The sequence below is a fragment of the Oryzias latipes genome, chromosome 9 (genome assembly GCF_002234675.1).
Source record: "Oryzias latipes chromosome 9, ASM223467v1".
NCBI classification, from domain to species: domain Eukaryota; kingdom Metazoa; phylum Chordata; class Actinopteri; order Beloniformes; family Adrianichthyidae; genus Oryzias; species Oryzias latipes.
Window position 1 is genome coordinate 17,324,369 of NC_019867.2, and position 23,895 is coordinate 17,348,263.

At 39.6% G+C, this 23,895-nt stretch overlaps 1 protein-coding gene across 5 annotated transcripts; it reads right to left on the minus strand.

Moving 5' to 3' along the window:
• Positions 1 to 381: 381 nt before the first annotated feature.
• On the minus strand, positions 382 to 22,424 carry sorbs3 (sorbin and SH3 domain containing 3). 5 transcript variants are annotated; one of them, XM_020706052.2, is made up of 21 exons: positions 22,300 to 22,424; positions 12,798 to 12,867; positions 11,954 to 12,136; positions 11,707 to 11,779; positions 11,231 to 11,364; positions 11,078 to 11,141; positions 10,683 to 10,715; positions 10,513 to 10,600; positions 9,934 to 10,042; positions 8,250 to 8,303; positions 8,010 to 8,117; positions 7,335 to 7,390; positions 6,341 to 6,405; positions 5,864 to 5,925; positions 5,730 to 5,776; positions 5,487 to 5,601; positions 4,889 to 5,014; positions 4,119 to 4,220; positions 3,514 to 3,599; positions 3,329 to 3,435; positions 382 to 1,612 (listed from the first exon to the last, which is right to left on the minus strand). In XM_020706052.2, exons 2-21 carry the CDS (start codon positions 12,807 to 12,809, stop codon positions 1,551 to 1,553), a joined length of 1,686 nt encoding a protein of 561 aa, XP_020561711.1. In that variant the 5' UTR covers positions 12,810 to 12,867; positions 22,300 to 22,424; the 3' UTR covers positions 382 to 1,550. The 5 variants fall into 5 exon arrangements, with proteins under 5 accessions (XP_020561711.1, XP_011477656.2, XP_011477654.2 ...); XM_011479354.3 differs by having other exon boundaries at positions 382 to 1,126; positions 3,717 to 4,220; positions 22,300 to 22,422; XM_011479352.3 differs by having other exon boundaries at positions 3,717 to 4,220; positions 5,864 to 5,922; positions 22,300 to 22,421.
• Positions 22,425 to 23,895: the final 1,471 nt, after the last annotated feature.

The following is a 23,895-nucleotide window of genomic DNA, read 5'->3' on the forward strand; positions in this document are numbered from 1 at the left end:
GGACATGCCCGGAACACCTCTCCAGGGAGGCGTCCAGGGGGCATCCGGGCTAGATGCCCGAGCCACCTCAGCTGGCTCCTTTCGATGTGGAGGAGAAGCGGTTCTACTCCGAGCTCCCCGCGGGTGTAATTTCTAGCTTTTTGAAATTCCAATCATTACTATTCGATGACTGGAATTTCCTTTTTTTTTCCTTTTTTATCAAATATTCAATGATTATAAAAGCAAATGAGCTACCAATAGCACACTAGACATGCATGTACACTTTGTGAAAATGCCTAAATTGTGTAGTTTTTTTACTAATTCTCTATTTTATGCATAATTCCTCTAATTACAAACTTGATTGTGTTTGATTGTAATAATATGATCAGAATAACAACCAAGTCACTTTAGATATCACTCTTTATTGTTTATTTTTTATGTATATAAATTGTGTACCATATATATCCAATATATTTGAAGCAAATATATATATTATACTTTTAATTTTAGAAACTGTCACAATCTGTACAATCATCCCCAGTTTCTACAAAATAGTTTGAAGGATAATCATGCATTTCTCATGTAAAACTCCAAAATAAGACTTACAATCAGGCTTTCAAGTTCTTCTCTATATAAACGTATCAAAATAGTTGACCAGCACAGATCTGGAAACGTTTTCAAATACTGTTTTTTAAAGAAAGAACATTAGTTTCACAACCAAAAGATGAATTCTAAAGCTGTAGCAGTAAGGAAAGAAATAAACAAGTAAGAAAGAAATTTTCAGATTGAATTCTTTTTTTTGGCATGAAATGCTAGAATTTTTTTAAATATTCACTAAAGAAATCTTTCTGAAAAGACATTTAGATTCTTGCTTAGTCCAAACAGTTTTTTTTTTATTATTTATAGAGGTGAAAAACACCAATATTCTATAACTGCACCATATATGTCCATTTTTACTTTGCATTGGCAAACTACTCCTTAAAAAAAAAAAAAAAAAAAAAAAAAAAAGTTAAAATCCCAACAGCAATAAAATGTACAATGAATGTCCACTGATCTTATTCTGTCTGAACCCTTATGTGCTTTACACTTCTGCTGTTTACAGAACTCTGTGGTGTTTCTTTAGACCTCCTTCAGGTTTCTCAAAGATCTGAGGAGCATATTTGAGAGAATCATTAATACTCTAGCAAAAATCTATGAACAATCCATACATTTCAGTACTGAATAGTGATGGCACTGTGTAGAAAAAGCTGAATGCATAATAGAGTAAGATCTGAACCAGTGTTCTTCTGTGGAAATATTCTACAGCTGTCCATAGCTGTCCATCATTAGTGTTCCAAACAGCCTCATCTGTGTTCATTCTTTTCAATCGGTGTGCGTGAATACACCCTTTAAGTCTGTGCACCACAAACACACACATTTTCTGGATGTGCGCGCACACACGTGCAGGAGGTGAGAGGGGAAGCCATGGAGGAGCTCTTTTATGACAAAGAGAGTGAGCATGCAGGCCCTGTTGCTCCGTGGTTTGGGAGGGGGAGTGAGTCTTGATGGGTGTGCACAAGTGATAGTTAAAGTTAAACAGGTGTCACATAATTCCCAGGAAAAGTTCCAAAAGTATGAGTCCGTTCTGACGTACCTACAAGAGAAGAACACACGAGATCACACATAACAAAAAAAAAAAAAAACAAGACTGTGGTTAAAACATCAAATGATAATTTATTTCTGGCTCTACAACCTGTAGTGTTTCCCTTTGTCCACTAGAGGGGAGCATAGCGTGTGAAAACTGAGGAGGCGGTTAATAAGTCCTATTCACTTATGGCAAGACACTAAACTCCACATTTCCCCTTAACAGTAATAAACGTGTGAGACGCTTTGGATAAAAGCTAATAGCTAAAATGACAAAGATGAAAGGTTTTCCAGTTTATGGATTTAGATAGGTGAAGCAGGAGTCCTGTCGAACCTGGCGGCCTAGTAGGACTCCCAAACAAGCTGATTGGGCAGTTGCAGAGGCAAAAATCACTGGTCTGGGAGGAGTCAATGAGACCATAGAGAAGGACTTTCAATTGGTTTTAAAGAAATTATGGCAAACTATTCAACATGGAGGAAGTTCAGTATATTGGGGTCTTGTTCACGAGTCAAAGAAGGAAGAAGCATGAGATTGATAGGTGGATCAGTACTTCCATCTCTGTATCTGGCTGTTGTAGTAAAAAATAAATAAATACATAAAACAAGATTTACAACTAAATCTACGTTCCATTCCTCACTTATTGTCATGAACTTTGGGTCATGACCAAAATAATTAGATCCCTGATAAAGACACCTGAAATGAGTATCCTATGCGTGGTGGCTGGGCACCCCCTTCCAGATAGGCAGAGGAGCTCAGAGATCCGGGAGGAGCTCAGAGTAGAGCAAATACTCCTCCACATCAAGAGAGGCCAATTAAAGCAGATTGATAATTTATTTCGGATGCCTCCTGCACACCTCCCTGCAGAGATATTCCCATTGGGAGGAGTAAAAGTCCTATTAGTTGTCACACACCTGGGGTTCTCCCTTTTTAACCCAGCCACTGGCGAAGTAAGCATTGGGTCCGATTTTTAAAGTCTTTGGTAAGACTCGTGTAACACTTCTACAAGGAAATTGGTCTTGAAGACCAGAGGTACTATGTCTCTCGGCTGGTTTGGGGGCACTCTGGGGATCCCCTGGCAGAAAAGAGACTGTTTCTGTGGAGACTGAGGTCTGGCAAGCTGCTGCACCTGTGCCTTTGCTCTAGATTAACAGGAGAACACCTGTGCCTTTGCTCTAGATTAACAGGAGAACACCTGTGCCTTTGCTCTAGATTAACAGGAGAACACCTGTGCCTTTGCTCTAGATTAACAGGAGAACACCTGTGCCTTTGCTCTAGATTAACAGGAGAACACCTGTGCCTTTGCTCTAGATTAACAGGAGAAGATGATGGATTTTTTAGTGCCTTTGGACATAAAATACAAATACATAAACACATCACTAAAGCTTTTTTACTATATAATATAGACCAAAGACATTATTGCCATTTTAGCCTTTTTTCCCGTCCATGTCAGATGTTATCATTTTAGACAGTTCAGCTGGCTGGCTGTAGGACTAACACGCCAGAAGCCTGGGTTGGCTTCCCAGGGGCGCAGAGAGCCCCTTTTTGCAATTTAATATGGTTTTGTTTTTAATTTACCCGCTTTAATCTGAATTATTCATGTTAGGTCTTGCACACGTTTGTTTAGATAAAAGGTGACCCCAACCTTATTCCTAAAAGTGGCTTCAGTTTTTTTTTTCTTCACAAATAGAAAAAGTAAATTAAATGCATTTCAAAAAATAAACTCACCTACAAACCATCCATCATCACACTTCTCCATGACGTGTACAATATCTCCTTCTCTGAGCTCCAACTCATCTGAATTCTGCGGCTTGTAGTTGTAAACAGCTTTATATCTAAAATTGGGAGGACAAAGAAATCAGAGACAACAGCTTCCGACAGACGGTTTGAGAACTGCAGACAGACAGACGTACGGTTGGTGTTGCGCTGCAGTTGAACTGATGTTGTTCAGTGAGGAGACAGGTGGATTTGAAGGAGCAACCTGGTTTGGGATGGCACCCTGAGGAAAACGGAAAATTTGTCAGAAAAAAAATGTTGTGATAATAAAGTGATGAGCAACTGTCAAGTCAGCACAGACAACGCAGGCGTGAACATGCTATGTGACAGTGCAGCAGACCTGTGAGCCATCAGAGTGTCTGGATGCATTTGTTGACAGAGCTCCTGCTTTGTGCACGTATGCTGGTGACTGAGTGGAAGGAGACACAGCTCTCACTTTGGAGCTCTGAGAAGACCAGTGGCTGTTGTGGTTGTTGGATGGAGCAGCGTTGTACGTGCCGTAGGGTGTTCGACCTGGTGAAGGGGTCTGTATGGGAGAGTGTGACTCAGAAACCGGGGTGCCACACGGAACAGGTGAAGATGGCTTTGGGCTCAGCGAAGTGGGGGAGAAATGTGACAACGGTGATCGCGGCGAAGGGGAATGCAGTGGTCGTCCTGGACTCTGTGGTCCAGTGGGGATGGGAGAGGTGGGGCCTGGTGTGTAACCGTCCAAAGAGAATTTGGTGCGAGGCATCTTGTTGACCTGGACATAGTTAGCTGGGAAGATGCCGCTTCGGTTTGTTCCAGAAATCCTGCCTTCAAGCCACTTGTCATCAACCTGTCTGCTAATGCTGATCACCTCACCCTACAAAAGAAAAAACAAGACAAATTTAAAATGATTCATTTTCCAGGCTCCGTTTTGTCTCTTGACAAAATAAAGCTTTTTTTGATCGATCTGTTCTTCATTTTCCATTCCAACACAACAGCAACTTCAAAAAGTGACCAATTTTAAACAAAAACTTTAACAGTAAAACAATGGCACTGGCCAACAGGCTAAATGAAATTTTCAATTTTTGGTTGTGGGATCTGTGAGAAACTGTAAATAAAACGAAAAATGCTCTTTTTCTTATAAAACCAGAATTTTGCTTGTGCAAGGTTACTTCCAGAGAGCTGTTGGTAAAGAATTTGGCATATTTCAGATAGTGTTCAATCAGACTCAAGGACAGAGATCACTGAGGACAAAACGAGACACTGGGTTATTAAACTAAAGAAGTCAGTCTTGCTGATGATTCAATTTTTCATTTTTATTAAAAATGAAATAAAATAAATACAACAAAATCAATTAGATCCACCAATAGCGTCAGATAAAACGTGTTTAGGCTAATAAAATAGGGACATTTCCTGGGTAAATAAAAGGTTAAATAAAATGTATAATAAAGTCAATCACTGCAAGAAAGTCTAGCTTAAAGAAATGAGAGGCACCTTATTCTGCTAAGTTTTATTATTTTTACAAAGTGGGTTTGAGCTACTCACCTTCCGGAAAGAAAGCTCAACGGGTAAGTCAGCGTTGAAATTATACAGAGCCACAGCTTCCCCATAGTCCAGCACCTGAATACTGGGAGACCTGATGGGCGTCGGCTTCTCTGTAGGAGGCAGAATCTAAGAGGAACATGTGAAGTTAACATTATAAATATATATGAAATGTCATCCATTACTATTTGTTTTGTTAATTGGGATTGAAACGATATGCGACCAAGAACAATAAATATTCTTTTGCTTATTGCACTGAAATGTATAAATAGAGGAAACCCATTTCAACAAGCATGGAAAGACTTAAACAAGTTGATATTATGGAAAATCTAACTGCTAAACTCCAAATGAAAATGGGCTTATTAACACAAAGATGGACTCATGTAACCATGTACCTAGGAAAAAAATAATGTATCAACCCTTTGTCATAAATGTTCTGATGTTTGCTATATTATTGTAACGCATATAATTATCTGGCACATTCGATTACAGTGTCCATCTATCCATCTATCTATCTATCTATCTATCCATCCATCCATCCATCCATCCATTAATTGTTGCGACTATCAGGTGAGTAGATTTATCAAAAGTAGAAAATCACCTCTACATAAGATGTGGGGAAAATGCCAGCTCTTCCATGGTGCTCGCCCTCAAACCAGTTGGCATCTATCTGCCTGCGGATGTAAACAATGTCCCCTTTCTGCAGCGTCAGCTCCCTGAGCAGAGACAAAAGCTCAATCGAGGAAAAATCCGGTAACAAAAAAATTTTAAATATACATTTTCAATCCTACAAACAAATAATCACGAGAATATAAATGACGTGTTTTCAAATCAGGCAACTCACTTGGGTGATTGAGCCTGAAAATCAAACCTGGCTCTTGCAGCTTTCATCTGTAAATACAAAAAAGTCATTAGGAAAAACTCTATGAGAGCTATTTAACGAGATTTGTGGTTTTTAGATCATTGGCAAACACACACCTTTTTTTCTTCTTTTTTTGATGGAAGCTCCATGGTTTCATTTGCTGATGAAACGACTTCTGCTGAGGAACACATGGACAACGATGAAAGAGGAGGTTAATGCATCTTCTCGCTTGTTTCCCCCCCCCCCCTGAACATGAGTTGCTAAGTTTCAAAAAAATAGTCAACACATCAACTGCAGCAGCTTAAAAGGGGTGTTAAATTCTCAGGAAGAATAAGTGGATGAAGCTAATCTTTAATCAGTTCTTTCGAGTTTCCCTTTCCTATTTTTGTGTGCTTCCTCCCCACCCATCTACATCTGTTTCTATAGGAAAAAGGCTTCACAGACTTTCCACATGCTCAACAACTGCTTGTGGTTGTACCAGAAGGACGTGAGAAATAAAGGGGGAAACTTAAGACATATTAGGGCAGAACAATGTGAGTAAAAATGAGCCTCATTGTTTGTGTTTAAGTAAAAAAATATATATATATTCTTACCATACGCAGGAGAAGGCGTTGACGTTGCACCAGAATACTGGAAATGCTGTGCTGAGGATGAATTGCTGAAAAAGTGAAGAAATAATGAGCTCCCTGTGTGTTTTTATTACTTTCAAAGTGCCTCTTTGTTAAAACAAAAACTATTAGAAACATCTGGTTCAAAGATATTGTTTAGAAATAATGGATGGAAGTGTTCGAGTCAAGGAAATGTGGAATTTTATTTTTATGAGTCATTCATGATCACAGGGATAATTGAGTGTTTTAAAGTTAGAAATTAACTCAAAACCCAACTAAAGTTAAGCTTCCTTTGAGCTCGTTAACATTTTTTCCACAGTATTTCTCAGTACATAGCCGGGCAGCTTGAAAAAAAAGCAGCTCTGCATTTCTTTCAAACGTCTCAGGATAATTTCCTCCAAGATTTGAAATGGTTTTAAATCTTCAAGCTCGGTTTAGCACACAACAGAGAGAATCCTGCAAGAATGTCCAGCACATGTGAGAAATGTCTGATGTTTGAAAGAACAAACACCAAACTTGTTAAATTTAGAGCTTCTCCGCAGTGCAGAGACCTCCTGGATCACCTGACAAGCACTTTTTCCAAGTACTGTATCAATGTTTGCTGGAATTCCTGAACCAGCAGGGAGAAAGCAGCAGTTTCTGCTATGCAGTGATGTCATATGAATGAGCTGCTGAGCTCAGAGGGGGTCTGTGTGGAGATTGTTGTTTAACCTGTCTTAGCATGTGTAGCTTTGATACAGTCCACCAACTTTCAGTTCACTAACAGCCCAACACTGAATGTGCCTGTCAAGATGAAGCAAACGTGTCGGAATAAGAGTGGCACAAGCTGTTATACTACTTGTTCTACCCAAGTGTTATGCAAAAGGTAACATGGTTTTTTTTAGTAAAGTGAAGAAAAATATCCCAAAAATCAACTTAAACAACAAATATAGGATATGCAAATTAATTCCTATGACTTTTTTCACCGTTGTTGACTAACCTGTGGATGGGTGCACCAGTGTTCGGAGCAGCTACTGGATCCCTGGATCTGGCCTCCTGAAAGTAGAGCAAACACTTACCACAGTCGCCTCCCAGCAGCCCTCTCTCTCAGTAGCTTACAGCTCAGAGGAAATCTCACAATAACACAAAGTGGAGGTGCTGGCCACTCCCAGAGGAGCTCAGAAATCTCCTGGGTCCTATTCTCCTTAGGCCACAAACAGCACTGCATGCTGATCTGCTGCAGCTGTCTGTGATTTTTGTCAATTTGCAGCCCATGAGGTACATTCAGTGACAGGAATCAGTAAAAGCATGAAATGTGTTGTTATTGGCAAGCAACTCAGGATCTGGAAGTGGAAACGGTATCATACAAATCAGATTCAAAGAAAGCCCACAATGATTTTTTGGCAGCCGGTCTGTGCTTGCTGTGCAGAGCAGGAAGGTGTGTGATTAAGGAAAACGGGCCGTTCTGAGTGCAGGGCAGGCAGTTCTGAGGCAGTCAGCTGTGTCAAAGAAGGGGAAGATGGAACGAATCACAGCTAAAGAGGCTGAAGCATCTGACTGACACACAGCTTTCATTAAGAGCACTATAGAAGGAGGGGTGCGGTGGGGGTTTGTTTTGCTAAGCTAGAAGGAAGGAGGGATGCTTCAGGAGAGAATCAGGAGGGGGGCTCAGTACCTCACCCCAGCCTCGACGCTGCTTCTTCTGCGAAAGTGTCCTCTCCAGACCCAGAATCTCCGAGTCCAGTTCAGCCTCAAATTGACTCAACTCGGATGCCAAGCTGGCCTAAGGCCCAGCAGTTATGACGTTGGAATGCAAGATTAACACAACTACTTTGGGAGCATATTGAGTCCCTGGCAAAGATTTCTTTTTAAAGTATGAATTTTGATGAAAGGTTGATGAGTTAAAGACACTCACCTCAATGGAAGGAGATTTTGTTTTCTCTGGCTGCTTTCTTGGGGATAAAAGATTCTAGAGAAACAAGACAAGAGGAAGAAAAACAGACAACCAAATTGTTAAAGCTTTTTTCTTAAAACTCGTCATATGAGAGGAAATGCACCGCATGTGTAAAAATGTTTAAGAAGCAGTTATTCCTGTTCCTTAAATTGTCATGACTCATCTAAAGTGTCAATGTAAGAAAATGAAACAAAATTTACATCACTATTTTTCCAAACAGAATTAATTGACCAGCAATTCCCATTCCATATCAAATATTGTGAAATCCTTCTTTTATTGGCATGGAGAAGACTAGATCATGTAATTATGTACCATAGATCATGTACTAGATCATGTAAGATCGTGGAATTCTTGTAATAGTCAGGCCAAAAGTTATTTAGGCCCATTTAAGATTTTAGCCAGACCTAGAGATAAACTACATAAAACATCCATAATGTCATTTCGGCACCAGGTATGACAGAATTTTTAAGCTGATTTAAAAATATGAAAGGGGGGTGAAAGTTTGAGGGGGATTTAGAACCAATTGACCAACCAAAAAGACATTTTTCACTTATAAAGTTTATCGCTAAATGTCTGAAATTTTATAAATGTATTTTAGCTCACCAAAATCAAGCAAATATCAAAAGAGATGAGAAAATTAGTCCCAGATACTTAAAAAGAATCATTAAAAGAAAAGTTCAAATGACCTTGAACATGTTAAACAAATTTTGGCGATGCTGAACAAACCAGCATATTTTTTCCTTCAACGAGCTTGGCAGATACTTTTAAAGGCTCACTTTAAAAAAAAAAAAAGACATTAATTGCAGCAGATTCTATCAAACAATACTTTAAAAGGCCCTGCTGGATTCCTTTTTTTTTAAGCTGTTGGATGAAAATGTGAAAAACCTGTCGTCCCACCCAAGTTGTGAGCGGACCTCCCGCCTATTAGATCATATTATTGCAGTGCAGCTGAACAACACCTGATATGGTCTGCGAGCTGCTTTTCCAAACACTGTTCAGGACATTCAGCATCGGCTACTGTCATAAAAAGGAAATTAAATAAGTCTCCATGCTGTGAGGCATTATACACCACAAGAGGTTAACACCATAATGCGAATCACAAGGCCCACATCAGCTCCCTCAGCGGAGCGGAAACAAAGATTCCTTTTCTTCACAAGTGTAGACACAACACAATAACCACAGCAGATCTAGGACATTGTTTTGGGAGCCATTCAAAAGGCAGCAGCTTCTGAGGCATAACTCTGCAACTCAAACCACCACATTCTCAGTCACACAAGACCCTGAACCATCCAAGACTAACAGGATCGTGAACGAAGATCCCCAGCAAAGCACCTTATAAATCGTTGACTGAGTGTGTAACCAATGTTGGTCATGTCCTTTCTTGTCTGAAAGGTTGAACACAAAAAATGTCGGAAATCCATTGCAGTAACAAAAGGGATCTCAGCCAGAGCTGAATGCTGCCTTGACTTAAGTACCTTTGCGTGAGAAGATGAAATATGAGGACTTAGCCTCTAATCCTTAAAGAAAAGGGGGCTAACCTGTGCATGAGGTCCTCACAGGGAAAACAGACTTTATAGAAGTGTAACATTTTCAGAGCCTGCAACAGTTTTCTGTCTGCCCCGGCTGTGGCTGCATGAGGCCGTACCTGGCTGTGGCTGTCCGAGGTTGAGCTCTTTCCTGGTTCAAAATCAAAGATGCTCCGTGGTTGAGGTTGAAGCTTCCCTGGGTCTAACACTTTATCAACATCCTCGCTCCTGAGTCACAGCATGGAGACAGACACACATGAACAGCAGCTTCATCATGGCAGCAGTACATAAAACAACACAACCAAACTTTTCTGCCCCACTCATTTTCCCTCCCCTGCCCTTGACTTGAGTTAAACCTATGTTTTTAGCAAACTTAGCCAAGCAAACAACCTGGATCTTTAATCTCTACAGGAAACTTAGGTGAGAAATCTGCCTCTCAGGAAAAAGTTCATATTACAATGTCAGCCTTTCTTTAATGTTGATTATTACTTCAGCTTGATGTTGCATCACGGCAGACTTCAGAGGTGATGTCGAACTAAAGAAGTATTTTCTTAAAATGTTCTGCAATGTTATTGAACTTCATTTCCTGCTGCTTTACTTGTTTGTTTGTTTTTTTATGTTTAGAGTCGTATTGGTTTAGGTTGACAACTTTGTTAAACCGCCCAAGGGTGACTCAAACTTCAATTGTGTAGACTCACCAGTCTGGCAGAGCTCCGTGAGGTGTTAGTCTGAACAGATTCTGGTCGTCTTTATCGTTTGTCTCTGTGCTGCCAGACCACCGTAGGCCTGTGGATTAGTGACGATTAGAATTCAAATGTACTGTGCAGCCAAGCCCTATAATGATGTGGAATCTAACCAAAGCACTTACTTTCAGACGACCAGGGCTCAGAGTCCTCCAACTCTGGTTCCAGCAAGCAAAAGACAGATTTTTTTTAGACAATTTGCACACATTTAGTTGAGCATTGCAGCTATTATCCATGTCTTAAAAGAAACCATTTAGGATCAAATTGTTAGGCAACGAGGTTGTACAACACAACCCATTATTCAGACAAATAACCTTAAGCTTGAGGAGGGGCTAGGATAAAAAGTTGGATTATTGACAGAGCTCATGACACAATGCCTTCGTGCTCTTTCATCATGGCCTGTGCTGCTTCTGCAACACGCTGTTGCTGCATCACCTCAATAGTTTCAGGCATATGGACACACAGGAATTCATTGTGCAGTCGAGCGTGGGAAGAAAAAAAGGAGGAGCAGCGTCCCTACCTTCTGGCTTCTTGTGGATCTGTCTGAACATGCTCCTGTACCAGTCTTTGGGTTTGTTGACACTCTGGTATAAGAAAAGAAGGGGGGTGCAGAAAATGAGTCATCTACACCAAGAAGATAAAGGAGTTTTGTTTTTGTTTTTTTGGGTCTTACAGATCTGGAGGCGATGGGCATCCCGCTCTCATCCACAGGTCCTATCCCGGAAAACTTGATGAATCTCTCTTCTCGAACAGGTGCCCAGCCTCTGGGTAGAGTGGAAGCACTGCGGTCTCCATTAGACACTCTACCTGCAATACCGATAACACTTTTCAGAACATTTTTAATTAGGGAAAACAGTCTATCTCTGATAAGCATACATTTTTTTAAAGTGGTCATGGTCTAGTTAGCTCCTACTTGGCTCTAATTTCTTACATAGTTTAAAATGTAATTGACAAATCCATCTCAAAATCTCTAATTTAAAGTTTCTCATTCATAAATTCATTCATAATTTTCAACAGTTTTTACACCAAAACAGAAGGTTAACTCATCCGATTTTTTTCTTTTGAGATATGTTAAAGTCAGTTATTTGACACTTAAAACATGATCTTAAATATTTTGCTTTTTCTTTATAATGGAGGGGGGGGTCTTACTTTGTGTTTCTGAAGGTCCATAGTATGATCCAAAGCTAAGAGCTGATGGCCCTCCTCCATTCATCTCTGACCCCTTGATTAGAGAACATAAACAGAAATGACCATGAATTTTAACAGATTATCATGTTCACTTTTGTCACATCTATCAGGCAATACTTGATTTTTCCACATGGAGGAGCCCTTCTACACCATTTTCCTCTTCCTCAGCTTCACCAGTTAGAAACACAACTTAAAGGTTATCACATGCCTTGACTTCTTCACCCATCTTCCTCATAGAGGGGCTCAGAGGAGAAGTAGGAAGTCCGGGGGAGATGACCACCTCATGGGTCAGCTCAGGAGAAGTTAGAACATGCTGGTTTGACGAAACTCCAGGCTTCCCAGAGAAAACAATCCCAGAGCCATTTAGACGGCCGACCACTTCTGCACTTTGCTGAACACAGAGGAAATGAGATGTGGATGAGCAACAACAATGTGTGAACTTTGCTCCTGCCATGTTTTTCTGACAGCCTCGCGTAAACAACGCTCTCTGTGGGAAACCATGTGAGCACAGCTATTCTCCAGAGAATAACGGGCCTCTTTTAGGGGGAGCCAGTAATGAAAAGGCCCCTGATTCAGGAGTGGGAATCAGTGTTTCTCTCTTTCTATATCATATCTCTTCTGACACAAATGTGGGAAGAACTCACTTGAGGGACCAGTGTGGGGCACCGAGGCTGCAGAGGATCGTTATGAGACCATTAACTCCCCACACTAGTCTTTCCCTGTCAGGGGGAGGAGCCGGTGTCAAAGAAAATGGTAAGGGGTTCTTAATGTCAACCTTAAACTCCAGCAGTCTCCATGGTTATCTTTGTCGTCCTCGGTCAGCACACAATGGCAGGTCTAATTCTTGTATTGGAACGCTGTGTTTTTGAATCAGGTGCTTTCATCCTGTCTGCGTGGTTGCTAGAGGTCATGGGAAAGACCTGTGTGCCTGTTAGTGACAGTTCAGCCGCTATCTTCCACACAGACTTGAGCTGTTGTTGTTCTCTGGGATTTATGGCCGATTTAAAGTTTGAAACTTTTATGCAAACGACAGCACATAAAAAGGGCCTCACCTGAGTCTGCATGTGTTCTGTTCCAATCGGTCCGTGATTTATCAAACTCTCGTGCACAGCATAAGGTTTTCTGCAAAGACACAAACATTAAGGGTTAAATGACACTGTTTTTTCAAAATTTAAATTCCCCAAAAATAATAATTATCATATAAGAAGCCACATAATGAAGAAGATCTAAATAGGATTATCATATTTTTGTTTAGACATAAACTATAATTAGGGAATGGAGCGATATATCAGTGCCAGTATTGGCCAATATTTGCAAAGTTTGAGTTTTCAATATCGGTAAAATATAAAAAGTTTTAAAGTAATACTTGTTCATATGAGATCCTTTGCTGTATGTTAAAAAGGTCAAGTACAATGTGATTGTCCAGTAAAAGAAAAGTTGTGCATTTCTAATAAAGTAACAAATAGAAAATCTAAACTTTGTGTTACTGTAGACACTTAAGTATCGGTATCGGCAAATATTGGCCGGAAAAACTATTATCAGTCCATCCCTAACTATAACGTATCAACCAAAATCCAACAGGCTTTTTAATCAAATGTGTATTGCTGTGACATTGACAGAACCCACAATGTTCCACTGGTGATGTTTCTTTGTAAAGCTTCATTTTCAGCACAAAGTTCATGTTTGCCTCTAAAAATCAAATTACTTTTCACTGTGACAGGAACGTTGAAATAATATTAAAGAAAAAAACCACAAAATACGTTGAACATTTATCCTTGCATATCAAATCCATATATAGCTAAATTTAATTTTTAAGGTAATATTTGCACTGCAAAACAGGCCCTTTTGAAATAAATCAAAAAACCCCATTGGTAGGTTGTTGTTTTTTAAAGAAGCACATTAAAATAAACAACAACAACTTATAATGGGGTAAGAAAAATGGTCTCACCAAGAATTTGAATTTTTTTAAAAATATAGTCACTAATTTCAATTTCCATATAAAACTTTATTGATAAGATTATTTTTCTTGCAATACAGAAAATAACCTTTTTTCTGAACAGGGGTCTTTTTACTTTCTTGAGTTTTTTTTGTTTTTTTTGTAGTGTGTCATCTGAAATACGAAATGGGTTTCATTTTAATATTTTAATGTGTAAAATGTTATTTACTGTGTCACTCATCTCTGTTCCGACTTTCCAAGGTTCTACAGAAAACTTTCTCATCATAAAAATTCCTATTTGACCATCAGACAGTCTGGATAATTGCTCCATTATCCTATTCGTATTCCAAATAGTGAGCGCATTTTCACTGTAACCAAGGAAAAATTGACCAAACAATGAGCGTGATTCACATTTCTGTCTCATTTTCCCCAGTCTTACAATGGCATAATCAGCTTGTCTTGAAGGGACTGGACAGTGGACAGGATCAGAAGCCGAAAGCAGAAACCTAGTCGTAATCATCAGTCTGCTGTTTCAACATCAAAAGTGCGCTGAAATATGTGTGTGTGTTTATGAAAGGCTACCTTACAATAGAAACCAAGCATCCGAAAACCCTGAAACCAAAACATCTTTAGGAAGTTGGCAACTGATTCCAACCTTATACCAATATAAACAACTGAGCAAATCCATGACAAAAAATAAAAATAAAAAAGCAACAACCAAATGTGGGGAAAAGCGTTTCTGGAATAATAGCAAATCCTTTAATGAGTTTTCCAGGAGGAATTTGCTGAAGACTACTAAAACCTCTGCTGAAAACCCCTCAACTTCTGTTTTCTGTCTCTGTATGCAGTATAAAGCCCAAGCACTGACAGCATCAATGATTCAGTAACCAGACAACAGTGTCAGTCATCTGAATAGTCAGAAAATCTGTGTTACGAAACAGGAAAAAGAGATGGGGAATTGTGACAACAATCTAATTAATGGCCGTCCATGACAGATGGTTGAGCACCAGGATCACATCCAGATGATGAGTCATTGATCAGAGGCAATGTTAACAAACTGCTTTCGCACTGTTTGACTTGCTGATCTGCATTTCCATCTGATCTCATCTGAGCAGGAAACTTTTCACTAGAAGTGGGCTCAAGGTGATTACCATAAAACTAGAGTTATTTGTCATTTTCCTTTTAGGGAAAACAAAGGATCTATTATTTTACACAAGTTAACTCCAAAAACAAAACAAATATTTTACAACAAGTTTTCTTTTTACACGTTTTTTTTGCCGAAACTTCCATTTTTTAATCCACAATAACACAACACTGAACTGTTTAAGACTAAACCAATTTGGAAATATTCATGTAGCCAACGTAAAGGTTCTTATAATCTAATCTAAAGTTACCTGATCAAGTGAGGCATTTAAAGATTTCCATCAGAAGAACAAAACACAACCAGTGAGGCAGTTCAAACATAGATATGCTAGAATACATGCTTTTCTTTATGCTGTTTGTCCCTGCATGGTCTAATAATGAATAACCATCCTGTGTACGGCTGTCCCTCCCTCACTCCCTGACAGCTGGGACGGTTTCCAGCACCTCCACAGCCCAGAAGGGTATAGAAAATGGATGGATTGAAGGCGTAAACCTTTGAGGTTTGTTTAATTTTTTGAAGCATTGAAAGGAAAAAAAGTCTCCTTTTTCCAAGAATTTTTTCCATGACTTAAGCCATACCATTACAGTAACTCTGTGTCATATCACAGCAGAACCAAATCAAAAAGATCTACTCATCTACTCCACACTAAAAGCTTCAATCACAGTCTAACCTAATAAGGCAAATCCTCTGTTGATGGTTAGCAAAGGAAAGCCCACTCCAAAAGTTTGGTTCTTTGTTGGTTTGTTTTTCATGCTCAGTGCGCTCTTATGTAATTGCTGAGCCTCAACACAGAAGGCAGCTCTGAGCTTCCACATAAAGATTTGCTTTTAGAAGCTCCTGGATGCTGTCTCTGTGAAGCACGTTTCTTTCTGCAGGCCTGCACCCCGTCACATTTGGGGAAAGGAAAGCATGACCTTAAAAAGTAATTCACCTTCATTCTAGAGTTGATATCCTCCTTTGGAGATGCTTTCACAATGCTGAACTGACAGGTTTTGTTTGCTGCTTTACACGTGGTGACATAAACTCAGCATGGCAGAATGCAACTGAGGATGTCTAACATAGGAATCGACGGATTTTGACTTGGATTTTATTTTTGTCTGTCCCCAGGAAGTTCAAAGAATATCTCCAGGGAAAGAGGCAAATATTAACTGATCCAAAAATAAGTTAAAGCTAGAAAACAACAGGAAATCCAAACTGCGGGGTGCTGAGACAAAAATGTATGTAGACCACTTCAAATTAAACAAAACACAGTTAAAGTCATCTCTCTTAGAAATTGTTGTTGAAACTTAAAATAATAGACAGTAAAAAGAGAAAACATGATTCTGCACTGATCTGTCACTGTAACATTTGTCAGTTAGACTGGAAATACAGGGATTACAAAACAACAATTGATGAAGCTGATGACAAACATGCTTATTTTAAGTGATTTTGCAGATTTAAAGTTGTGCAAATGTGTGTAAGTAAGGCACTCCAAGTCCACTCTGTGAATTGTAGATTCAGGTTTAACAAGAGAAAGTTTTAGTTTGAATTTCCTCTTTCCTCTTGCTTAAATCTGACTTTGATTAAAAATGTGTTCATATAGCTGTGGAGGCATTTCCATACATATACAGGTCTCCTTAAGTCTCATTGAATTTGAACCAAGTCTGAGTTAGGACTTTGATTCTTTTCTTTTCTGTCATTGAGATTAGTGACATAGACCTCTGACCAAAGTCCCAGGATAAAACCTGCAGAGTTTCACCCATGCCAAAATTAAGCAAGGCACTTGTAGTAACCAGGGAGCACTAGTCTGGGCCCCCCATGCGTACGTCCCAATCCCAGATAAAATACAGGGTTGAGTGAATAAGTGAAAGCTGATTTGCTGTGGCAACCCCTGAAGAGATATGTCGGAAGGTGAACAACAACTTTACCAAAATTGCTGAGCGATGGCCACAGGCAAATCTGTGGTTGCACTGACTGGACTGGGAAAAGGGAAGAACCTGATTTAAAAAATGCTTTTAAAAAGACTTTTATCTCCTTTTCCCTGAAAACCTGGGTAGATGGAGAGTTCCTGGTCAGCTCCAATCATCAATCCTAAGAGAGAATCTAAAGAGATCCAGTTGACATATTTTATTGGATTTTTTTGCAAATGAGAAGCCATGAATTTCCCCTTTATCTTTTATCATCCAATTTCCAAACATTTTTCTCTACACAAGTTTGTTCAATCACTACAACTTTGCTGCAACACAACACTGAGATAAGTTGATGAAAGACCTAATGATTTGCTGATAAAGCTGTGTAAACAAATCACTAAATGTACCATTTAAGGATATTTGCTCATGTCTAAAAAGAAGTGTTTGGTTCAAGTGATCTTTCTAACTGAAACAGCTGTTTTGCAATAATTCTGTGTTGAATTTTCAGATTCAATTTAAGAATTCCTAAATTAAGGCTGGGTGGCCAATGGTCACATTTCACTTGATTGTTTTTCCTCGCCAAAAATTTTTTTTAACAAGACTAAAATAATTCATAACATGGTAAAAATGTAGTATTTCAATATGAGTTTAATGCTGTCTATTTGTTGGGGAAAATGTTACAAAGCATGTCCCTATTAAGTAATTGTTCAAGTTTTATAGGTGCTATTGCACAATATGACAAAAATAAGCTTGATTTTAAAATAAATCACCATTTAATTAGGAATTGTATAAATGCAGGGGAAAAACAGCAGCTTTAATGTCCTCCCACAGCCGTGAACTGGAATTTATTATTGAAAAATATCAACATTTTTTGGAAAGACTGTCGCAAACTACAGTAAATATTTTTTAAGCACAGCAATTATCAAAAAGTCCTGGAGGCACTGAGATGACAGACACTGTAGTGTACGTGTCTCCACAGTCCTGCCTTGGTTTGGCTCTCAGGAACAGAAAATAAAGAGATGAGCTGATCAGTTTGTTTCCCTATGGAAAACTCCATCATAACTTGGACATCATAGCACTCTTGCTAGTTAAGTTTGTTGTCACAAAACCAGTGCCCCATCTGTGACAGGTTAACATGGGGGCCTTGCTAAATCTGGCTTTGGACCCTGGCAGCTACACCGTCCCCTTACCTCCAGTTTTCAAGATGACACCAGTGATTATAAAAAGAACCTAGAAATAAGTTATTTTAGTTGATCATACTCATATTTTCCCTCTATGCTGTACGAAAAGTTGGCAGATGACATCATGTTTGAAAGATGCTGAGGAGACCAGATCATCTTAAAAGACCCACTCCAATCAAAATTGGGTTTTTGCTGTTTTTAACCCGTTCTTTTGCCATTTTTGTTGAGATGGAGGACATATATAAATAAAATTAAGATTAAAATCGTGTTTCTTTAATCAAATCATTGTGAATTTTCCAGGAGAGAGAAAATGTTGTTACATAAAACTTGTAAGTGTGATATAGTTACCTTCTAGAGTCCATAGAATCTATGGTGAGCAACAAGCCCCCTGTTCTGCTCCATTGTGTGCATCCACTTGCAGACAAATAGATCTATGTACTTCTTTGTTTTCCTCGTCTGAACTGACATCTTGCTCAGAACTGTTCGGCTGGATAGCTTCAATTTGCTCGCCATTTTTGTTGCAACTGTAATGTTAGGTTGGGGGTGTGAAAGGCTGTAAACTAGAGGGAAAGTGAGTAAACGGATGGATGATGGGAAGGGCGAGGGCTTGCTACCACATCCACGGTCCCGCCCACAACTCAGAGGTGAATTTCTGATTAACTCCTGCCGCTCTGCAGAAACTGTTTGCTGGACAACGACACAGGATTTTTTGATTTTGGCTAAAAATGGCTTAATCGTAATTAAGAGACCACTGGAAACACTATTACAAAAGAGCAAAAGATGTTGTGAGACTTTAAAGCTACAAGAAGCTCAATGAATAGCTGAATGAATTATACTCAGACAAAATCCGACTTAGACAGATGTTGTACTATACTGCAAAAGGAAAACGGGTGTCATGTATATACTCATAAATCCTAAGATTTCTTCATCTTCATAAGAAGGACGTGACAGGTCTTCTTAAGGGACTTCCTCCACACAGAAGGGGAGCTTGCATTGCTCTTCACACTGACAACTCTGTCAAGGTAACAATACATTCTTCAACAAGAACACGGGGAGGGTTGACCCTTGAACTTTTGTGGTTGTCATCCAGGAAAGTTGTTATTTGTGGTCAAGGGAAGGATCTCTTTTTCTCAAGGAGAAAGATTTGATTTCTAGTCGTTGGCACATCCTCTGTTTCACAACATGGGAGCTGTTGAGGAGCATGAGGTCAAGGTTTCTTTAACATAAACATAATTTCCACATTTCATGATCTCCACAAAGCATTAAACGGCTTTGATTCATGATGTGCTGCTCTCCTGGATATTAATACATCTGATGATCTTGTGGTGACAAAGCAGTCATGTCCAATCATTTCCCGATAAACATTACATTACAGCTGCTCAACAAATTACATAAGCAGCCAATAAAACCAAAGAAATCATGGCTTTAAAAGTGCTGAGGTGCCAGTTACAAGCAGTTTGAGTGAATAAAACAGACATTTTATGGACACATTATGTGAGTCAGCATGCTGCTATGTGAGAGGTTAGCTGTGTCAGGATGATCACACAAGCATGCGGAGCAGATGTGTGGACAGAGTCCATACAAGGTCCTGCAGCAGCAGGTTTATGATAATCAGTGATTGAGGGGGATATACACATTTATCACGGAGGGAAGTATTTCACCTCCTTGTATGGTGCTCCACCAGCCTAGACAACAGGAGGAGTCTGTGCGTGTTTCATATCAATGGAGAGTTCAGTACGTTCCAGCAGAAGCTTCAGGCCAGTAAATCCCAGCCTTTTTTCCCCTCAAGAGGACCCAAGCTCAGAGTCGAAGTTGATTATTCTCATCAACAACATAAAAGAAATTCAATTATTTTCTTCAATGTGTTCAATATACCGTCAAAGCATAAGAAAGTAGGTGCGGGTAAGAGAAAAAAAATTTCCCAAATCTTCCTGCCTGTCATCTTGCATTTTTAAAGCTGACTGTAGGCAGTTGGACCCACAGAAACGTGACAAAGGGAGTCTGAGCCAGCTGTGGAAATCTCCCTGACAGTCAGGGGGGTCTGGACAGTCCAGTCATTGAGCTCCTTTTCAGAATGAGGGAAGCAACACGGCTGAGTGACATGTTGATCTCACCTGGTGTACACATAGCCCCTGAACAGATATTTAGAAACATTGCCCTCAGTGTACTCTGTGTGTTCATGCTTGGATGCATGCATTATTCCACTTGCTTAGTCAGTAAACAGTGGTGTTGCAACACTGAACTTCCATAGATTAAAGGCTTCATTTTGCTGTTAGATTCTTTGTAAAGATACATACTTTCTGCAGCATTTAAAACAAGGTAAACACTGTGTACACCTGAGCAGTCAGACTGGTTACTCAACACACTTGCTAAACAGCCATACCTGAGTTTCTCTGCTCTCGATTGTGCTCCCTTTCTTTACGAGTCCCCTCACCTTCCCGCTGGGGCTGATAAAAACCTTCCCCCTGACTGAGTGGGGCATGGAATCACCTCTGTCGGCCCTGAAGTTTCCCTTTTCTGACTGCTGAAACTGGCCAGGTCGCCTCTCAGACACCCAACCCTCACACCGCCTGCCTCCGAGAAAGACTTCCCGGTTGACAAGTATTACCATGACAACCCCTTTCAACCTGCGTTTAAAAGGCACCCTGCACTTGGCTTGTCAGTTCAGGGGCACCTCCTTCAGTGAAACAGCCCCATTGTTGTGATAAGGAGATAATTCACAGCACAGGGTTAACCAAAGGGGAACACAAACAGTTCATCACCTCTGCTGCCCGAACACAGCCAGGCGACTCCATGATGTCTCCTCCTAATTATCTTTTCTGTGATTATTTTACATAAAGAATGTGTTTGCATATTGTGGACTGAGCCTTTTAACTACTGTTTTTCTTTCCTTCATACATACAAACATGTGGAGAAAATAATTTGACACGTGATAGATATCTTAGCAGTGCAAAGGACAATTATTCAAATTCAGATGAATACTTCAGTCAAATTCGTGTGTCGTTCTTGATCAAATCACAATGCAGGTAAACCCCCAAAAGGACAAAATGCATACATGCATTCTGCTTCCATGCAATTCCTGCCTAACAGCCTGCCACAGGTAGACTGAGCTACAAATTCCACAAATAGTGACGGCTCCAATTCTCTGCCGGCCTGAATGGTCTCACTCAAACTTTCAGTCAATCTGCATATTTGTTTTAACATCTTCATGCAAGCCACTTTCCTCCTGAAACTTAAGGCCTCTGCTCTGTTTAATAATTCAGCGGTCTGGCTATAAAACCTGGGGGCAGCAGCTCATTCACTGAGCCTGTACTGCTCTCTGGGTTGTTTTTGGCCAAACGGTGGAGCTCCCAAACTTAAAGCATTACCCAGGCTCCTTTCAGGAGCCTTAGTTCTTAATTAGTGCCATGCAGGAACAGACTTTTTCCTTCCTGGTTGCACTTCTGTCATTATATTATTCTGTTGTTAAATGAGGTAATCGTACAAACAACTGGGTAAAGCCACAACCAAACATCTTTCCTTCACCCAATCCAGACAAAAAACACCTATTTCTTGTAGAAAAATAAGCCAGAAAAGGAGGCAAGGTATGCTCTTTTCCTACGTGATTCCCCACTGTTGTGGAAAGTTTCCAGCAGATCTTTATTGCGCTGTAAAGACCAACCACTGCCCTTTCACATAATGCCAGTACACTGCAGAGCCTCATTAAAAGGATAACAGCCAAAGATTCCAGGGAGAGAATTTACCATGACATAAGTGGATTATGCAATGAAAAACTACATCATCTTGAAACCAAAGTTACAGGTTTTTCTGGGTTTTTATTAGCGTGATTTTTATATTTGACTTTTTCTGAAAGAAGAAAGACAACCGCACTAAAAAAGTCTAAAAATCCAGTTATCATCAGTTAACATGAGAGAGACAGTACAACTCTACAGGTTAAAGGTATCATCAGAAACATGGAGGCTTGAGATAAGAACTACTTGTCGTGAAGTGTCACATGTGGGAATGTCTCCTGAGAACAAACACAAAGTAATCTGGGTTATCCTGGCACTAAAACAGCTTATTTCGGTTCGGGACTTTAAATTTAACTATCGTATCTAGAAAAAAGACTTAAGTTTTCCAGAAAGTTAATCAGAATAAAATCTGACAGCTCAAAGTTTGGGGAGAACCATCACTGTTATCAGCTGTAAAAAAAAAAAAAGTACAATAATTTTGAAGTGATGAAAAAACCCCTGTAAATATCAAGTGTCTTCATTCATAAATGTTCCTCCGGCAAACTGAAACTCCTGTTTAAACAATCCCAAAGTTCTGAAAAATCTTTCTGCACTGTCAACTTTTACTTCCTCGTCACCCACGCTGCTCTCATCTCACAGTCAGAACAGGAGGCACAAGTAGTACAGTACTTACAGGCTGCGCAGTCAGATCTTCTCGGCACAAAAGAAGAGAGGAACTGAATCCAGAAGGAGGAGGGAACCACCACTTCTCCCCACTCGCTCCGTTCCCTCCCTTTTCAGTCTGAGGACAACAGGGTGGCTTTTATCTATAGTGAATGATTCAGCGTGGGCCTGAATCTTTCCCTGCCTGTCTGTAGGCGTGCTGGCATGTGTTTGTTTTGCGACCATTCACTTTAACGCTCATCAGGGAGACAGGGCTCCGTAATAGTTTCCATCCACAGCTGGAAATAATAGATTCCCATCCAGTCATGAGCTAAGCAGAACAGCTTGTCAGTGTTCTAGGTGCAAAAGTCGATTTTTCTTTTCAGAGAAGAAGCATGGGTAACTCATGTTGTGCAGCAGTTCAGTCTGTTTACTGTCTGCTGTTATCATCAGATGGGTCTGATACATTTGTTCCTCACACAAAAGGCAGTCTGGGCAGCTTTTTATGTGAACCAAGGGGTTAAGTCAACGCGCTTCACCTGTTTCTCACAGACATAAATGCAGACGCATACAGGCTGACTACCTCACACACATGCAAGAGAACATAAGGCTTCCAGAACTAAATCTACTTACCTTCCTAAAATCTGAAAAATACGACAGTTCAACCATAAGAAGTAGTGCCATGGATCTGATTCTAGAGCAGTGAAGCTGCAAGATTCTGACTGGATTTACATGTTTATTCCCACGGTTTCTTATCCCCAGAAACATATGTTTGGTAGATTCCTTCACTTTGTGATCAAAAGCAGTGCAGTTCTGCCATCCAAGATAAATATTTAACAGGTAGGCTGTGAGATCACAAACCAAAGGTCACACCTTCAGTCTTTTGTCTAGAGTCCATCCACATGTCAAGACAACAATCCAGAACTTCACCGTAGTGAGTCGGAAATGTTACATGCGTATATATAATATATACTATATATATATTAATATATAATATAATAATATAATTACAATATATATATAATATTAATGCATACTTGGAGTCAAAGATCACACAAGTGTAATTACAAATAAACAGTTGTATTTTTTTTCCCTTCAAATATAATTTTTTTAAATGGATGTCAAGGTATCTAAAGATTTATTTCTAAACTATCTAAAAAATAATATTGATACCTGCAACAAGCCTCGGTTTCACTGTCTTGAACTCAAAGAGTTTTAAGAAGTAAATCTCTATTTAGGGAGTTATTGGTTTTTCTCATAATAAATGGAAATATGCTGCCCCTCAGTGGTTATAAAGGGCACTGCTGGGTTTGTGCTTTTACATGTGAGCAGAACTGACAGATGTTCCCAGAGTTGAAGACTCATCTAAACCAAAACAAAACAAAAAGTTTAAAAAAAGAAGCATGAATCCAAATTCAAGTCAAATTAGTCCATTGTTTTCTAAAAAAAAACAAAAAATAATGTTGGACAATGTTTAACGAAAATAGAACCAAGAAAAAAATTACTTGGAGGCATCAGATTATGACCACATTTTTTATACAAAACAGATTTCTCCACAGATGTCCTCAGAATAATGTCCCAGGGAGGGAAAATTAATGAATACCTATCCAACAGAAAGTTTATGTTT

Excerpts from the sequence above, each read along its gene's own strand:
- sorbs3 (XM_020706050.2), bottom strand. Across the intron at positions 8,118-8,249 it reads CAAAATCTCCTTCCATTGAG|GCCAGCTTGGCATCCGAGTT; the intron begins GTGAGTGTCTTT and ends GCTGGGCCTTAG. Across the intron at positions 3,436-3,513 it reads ACTGCAGCGCAACACCAACC|ATATAAAGCTGTTTACAACT; the intron begins GTACGTCTGTCT and ends TCCCAATTTTAG.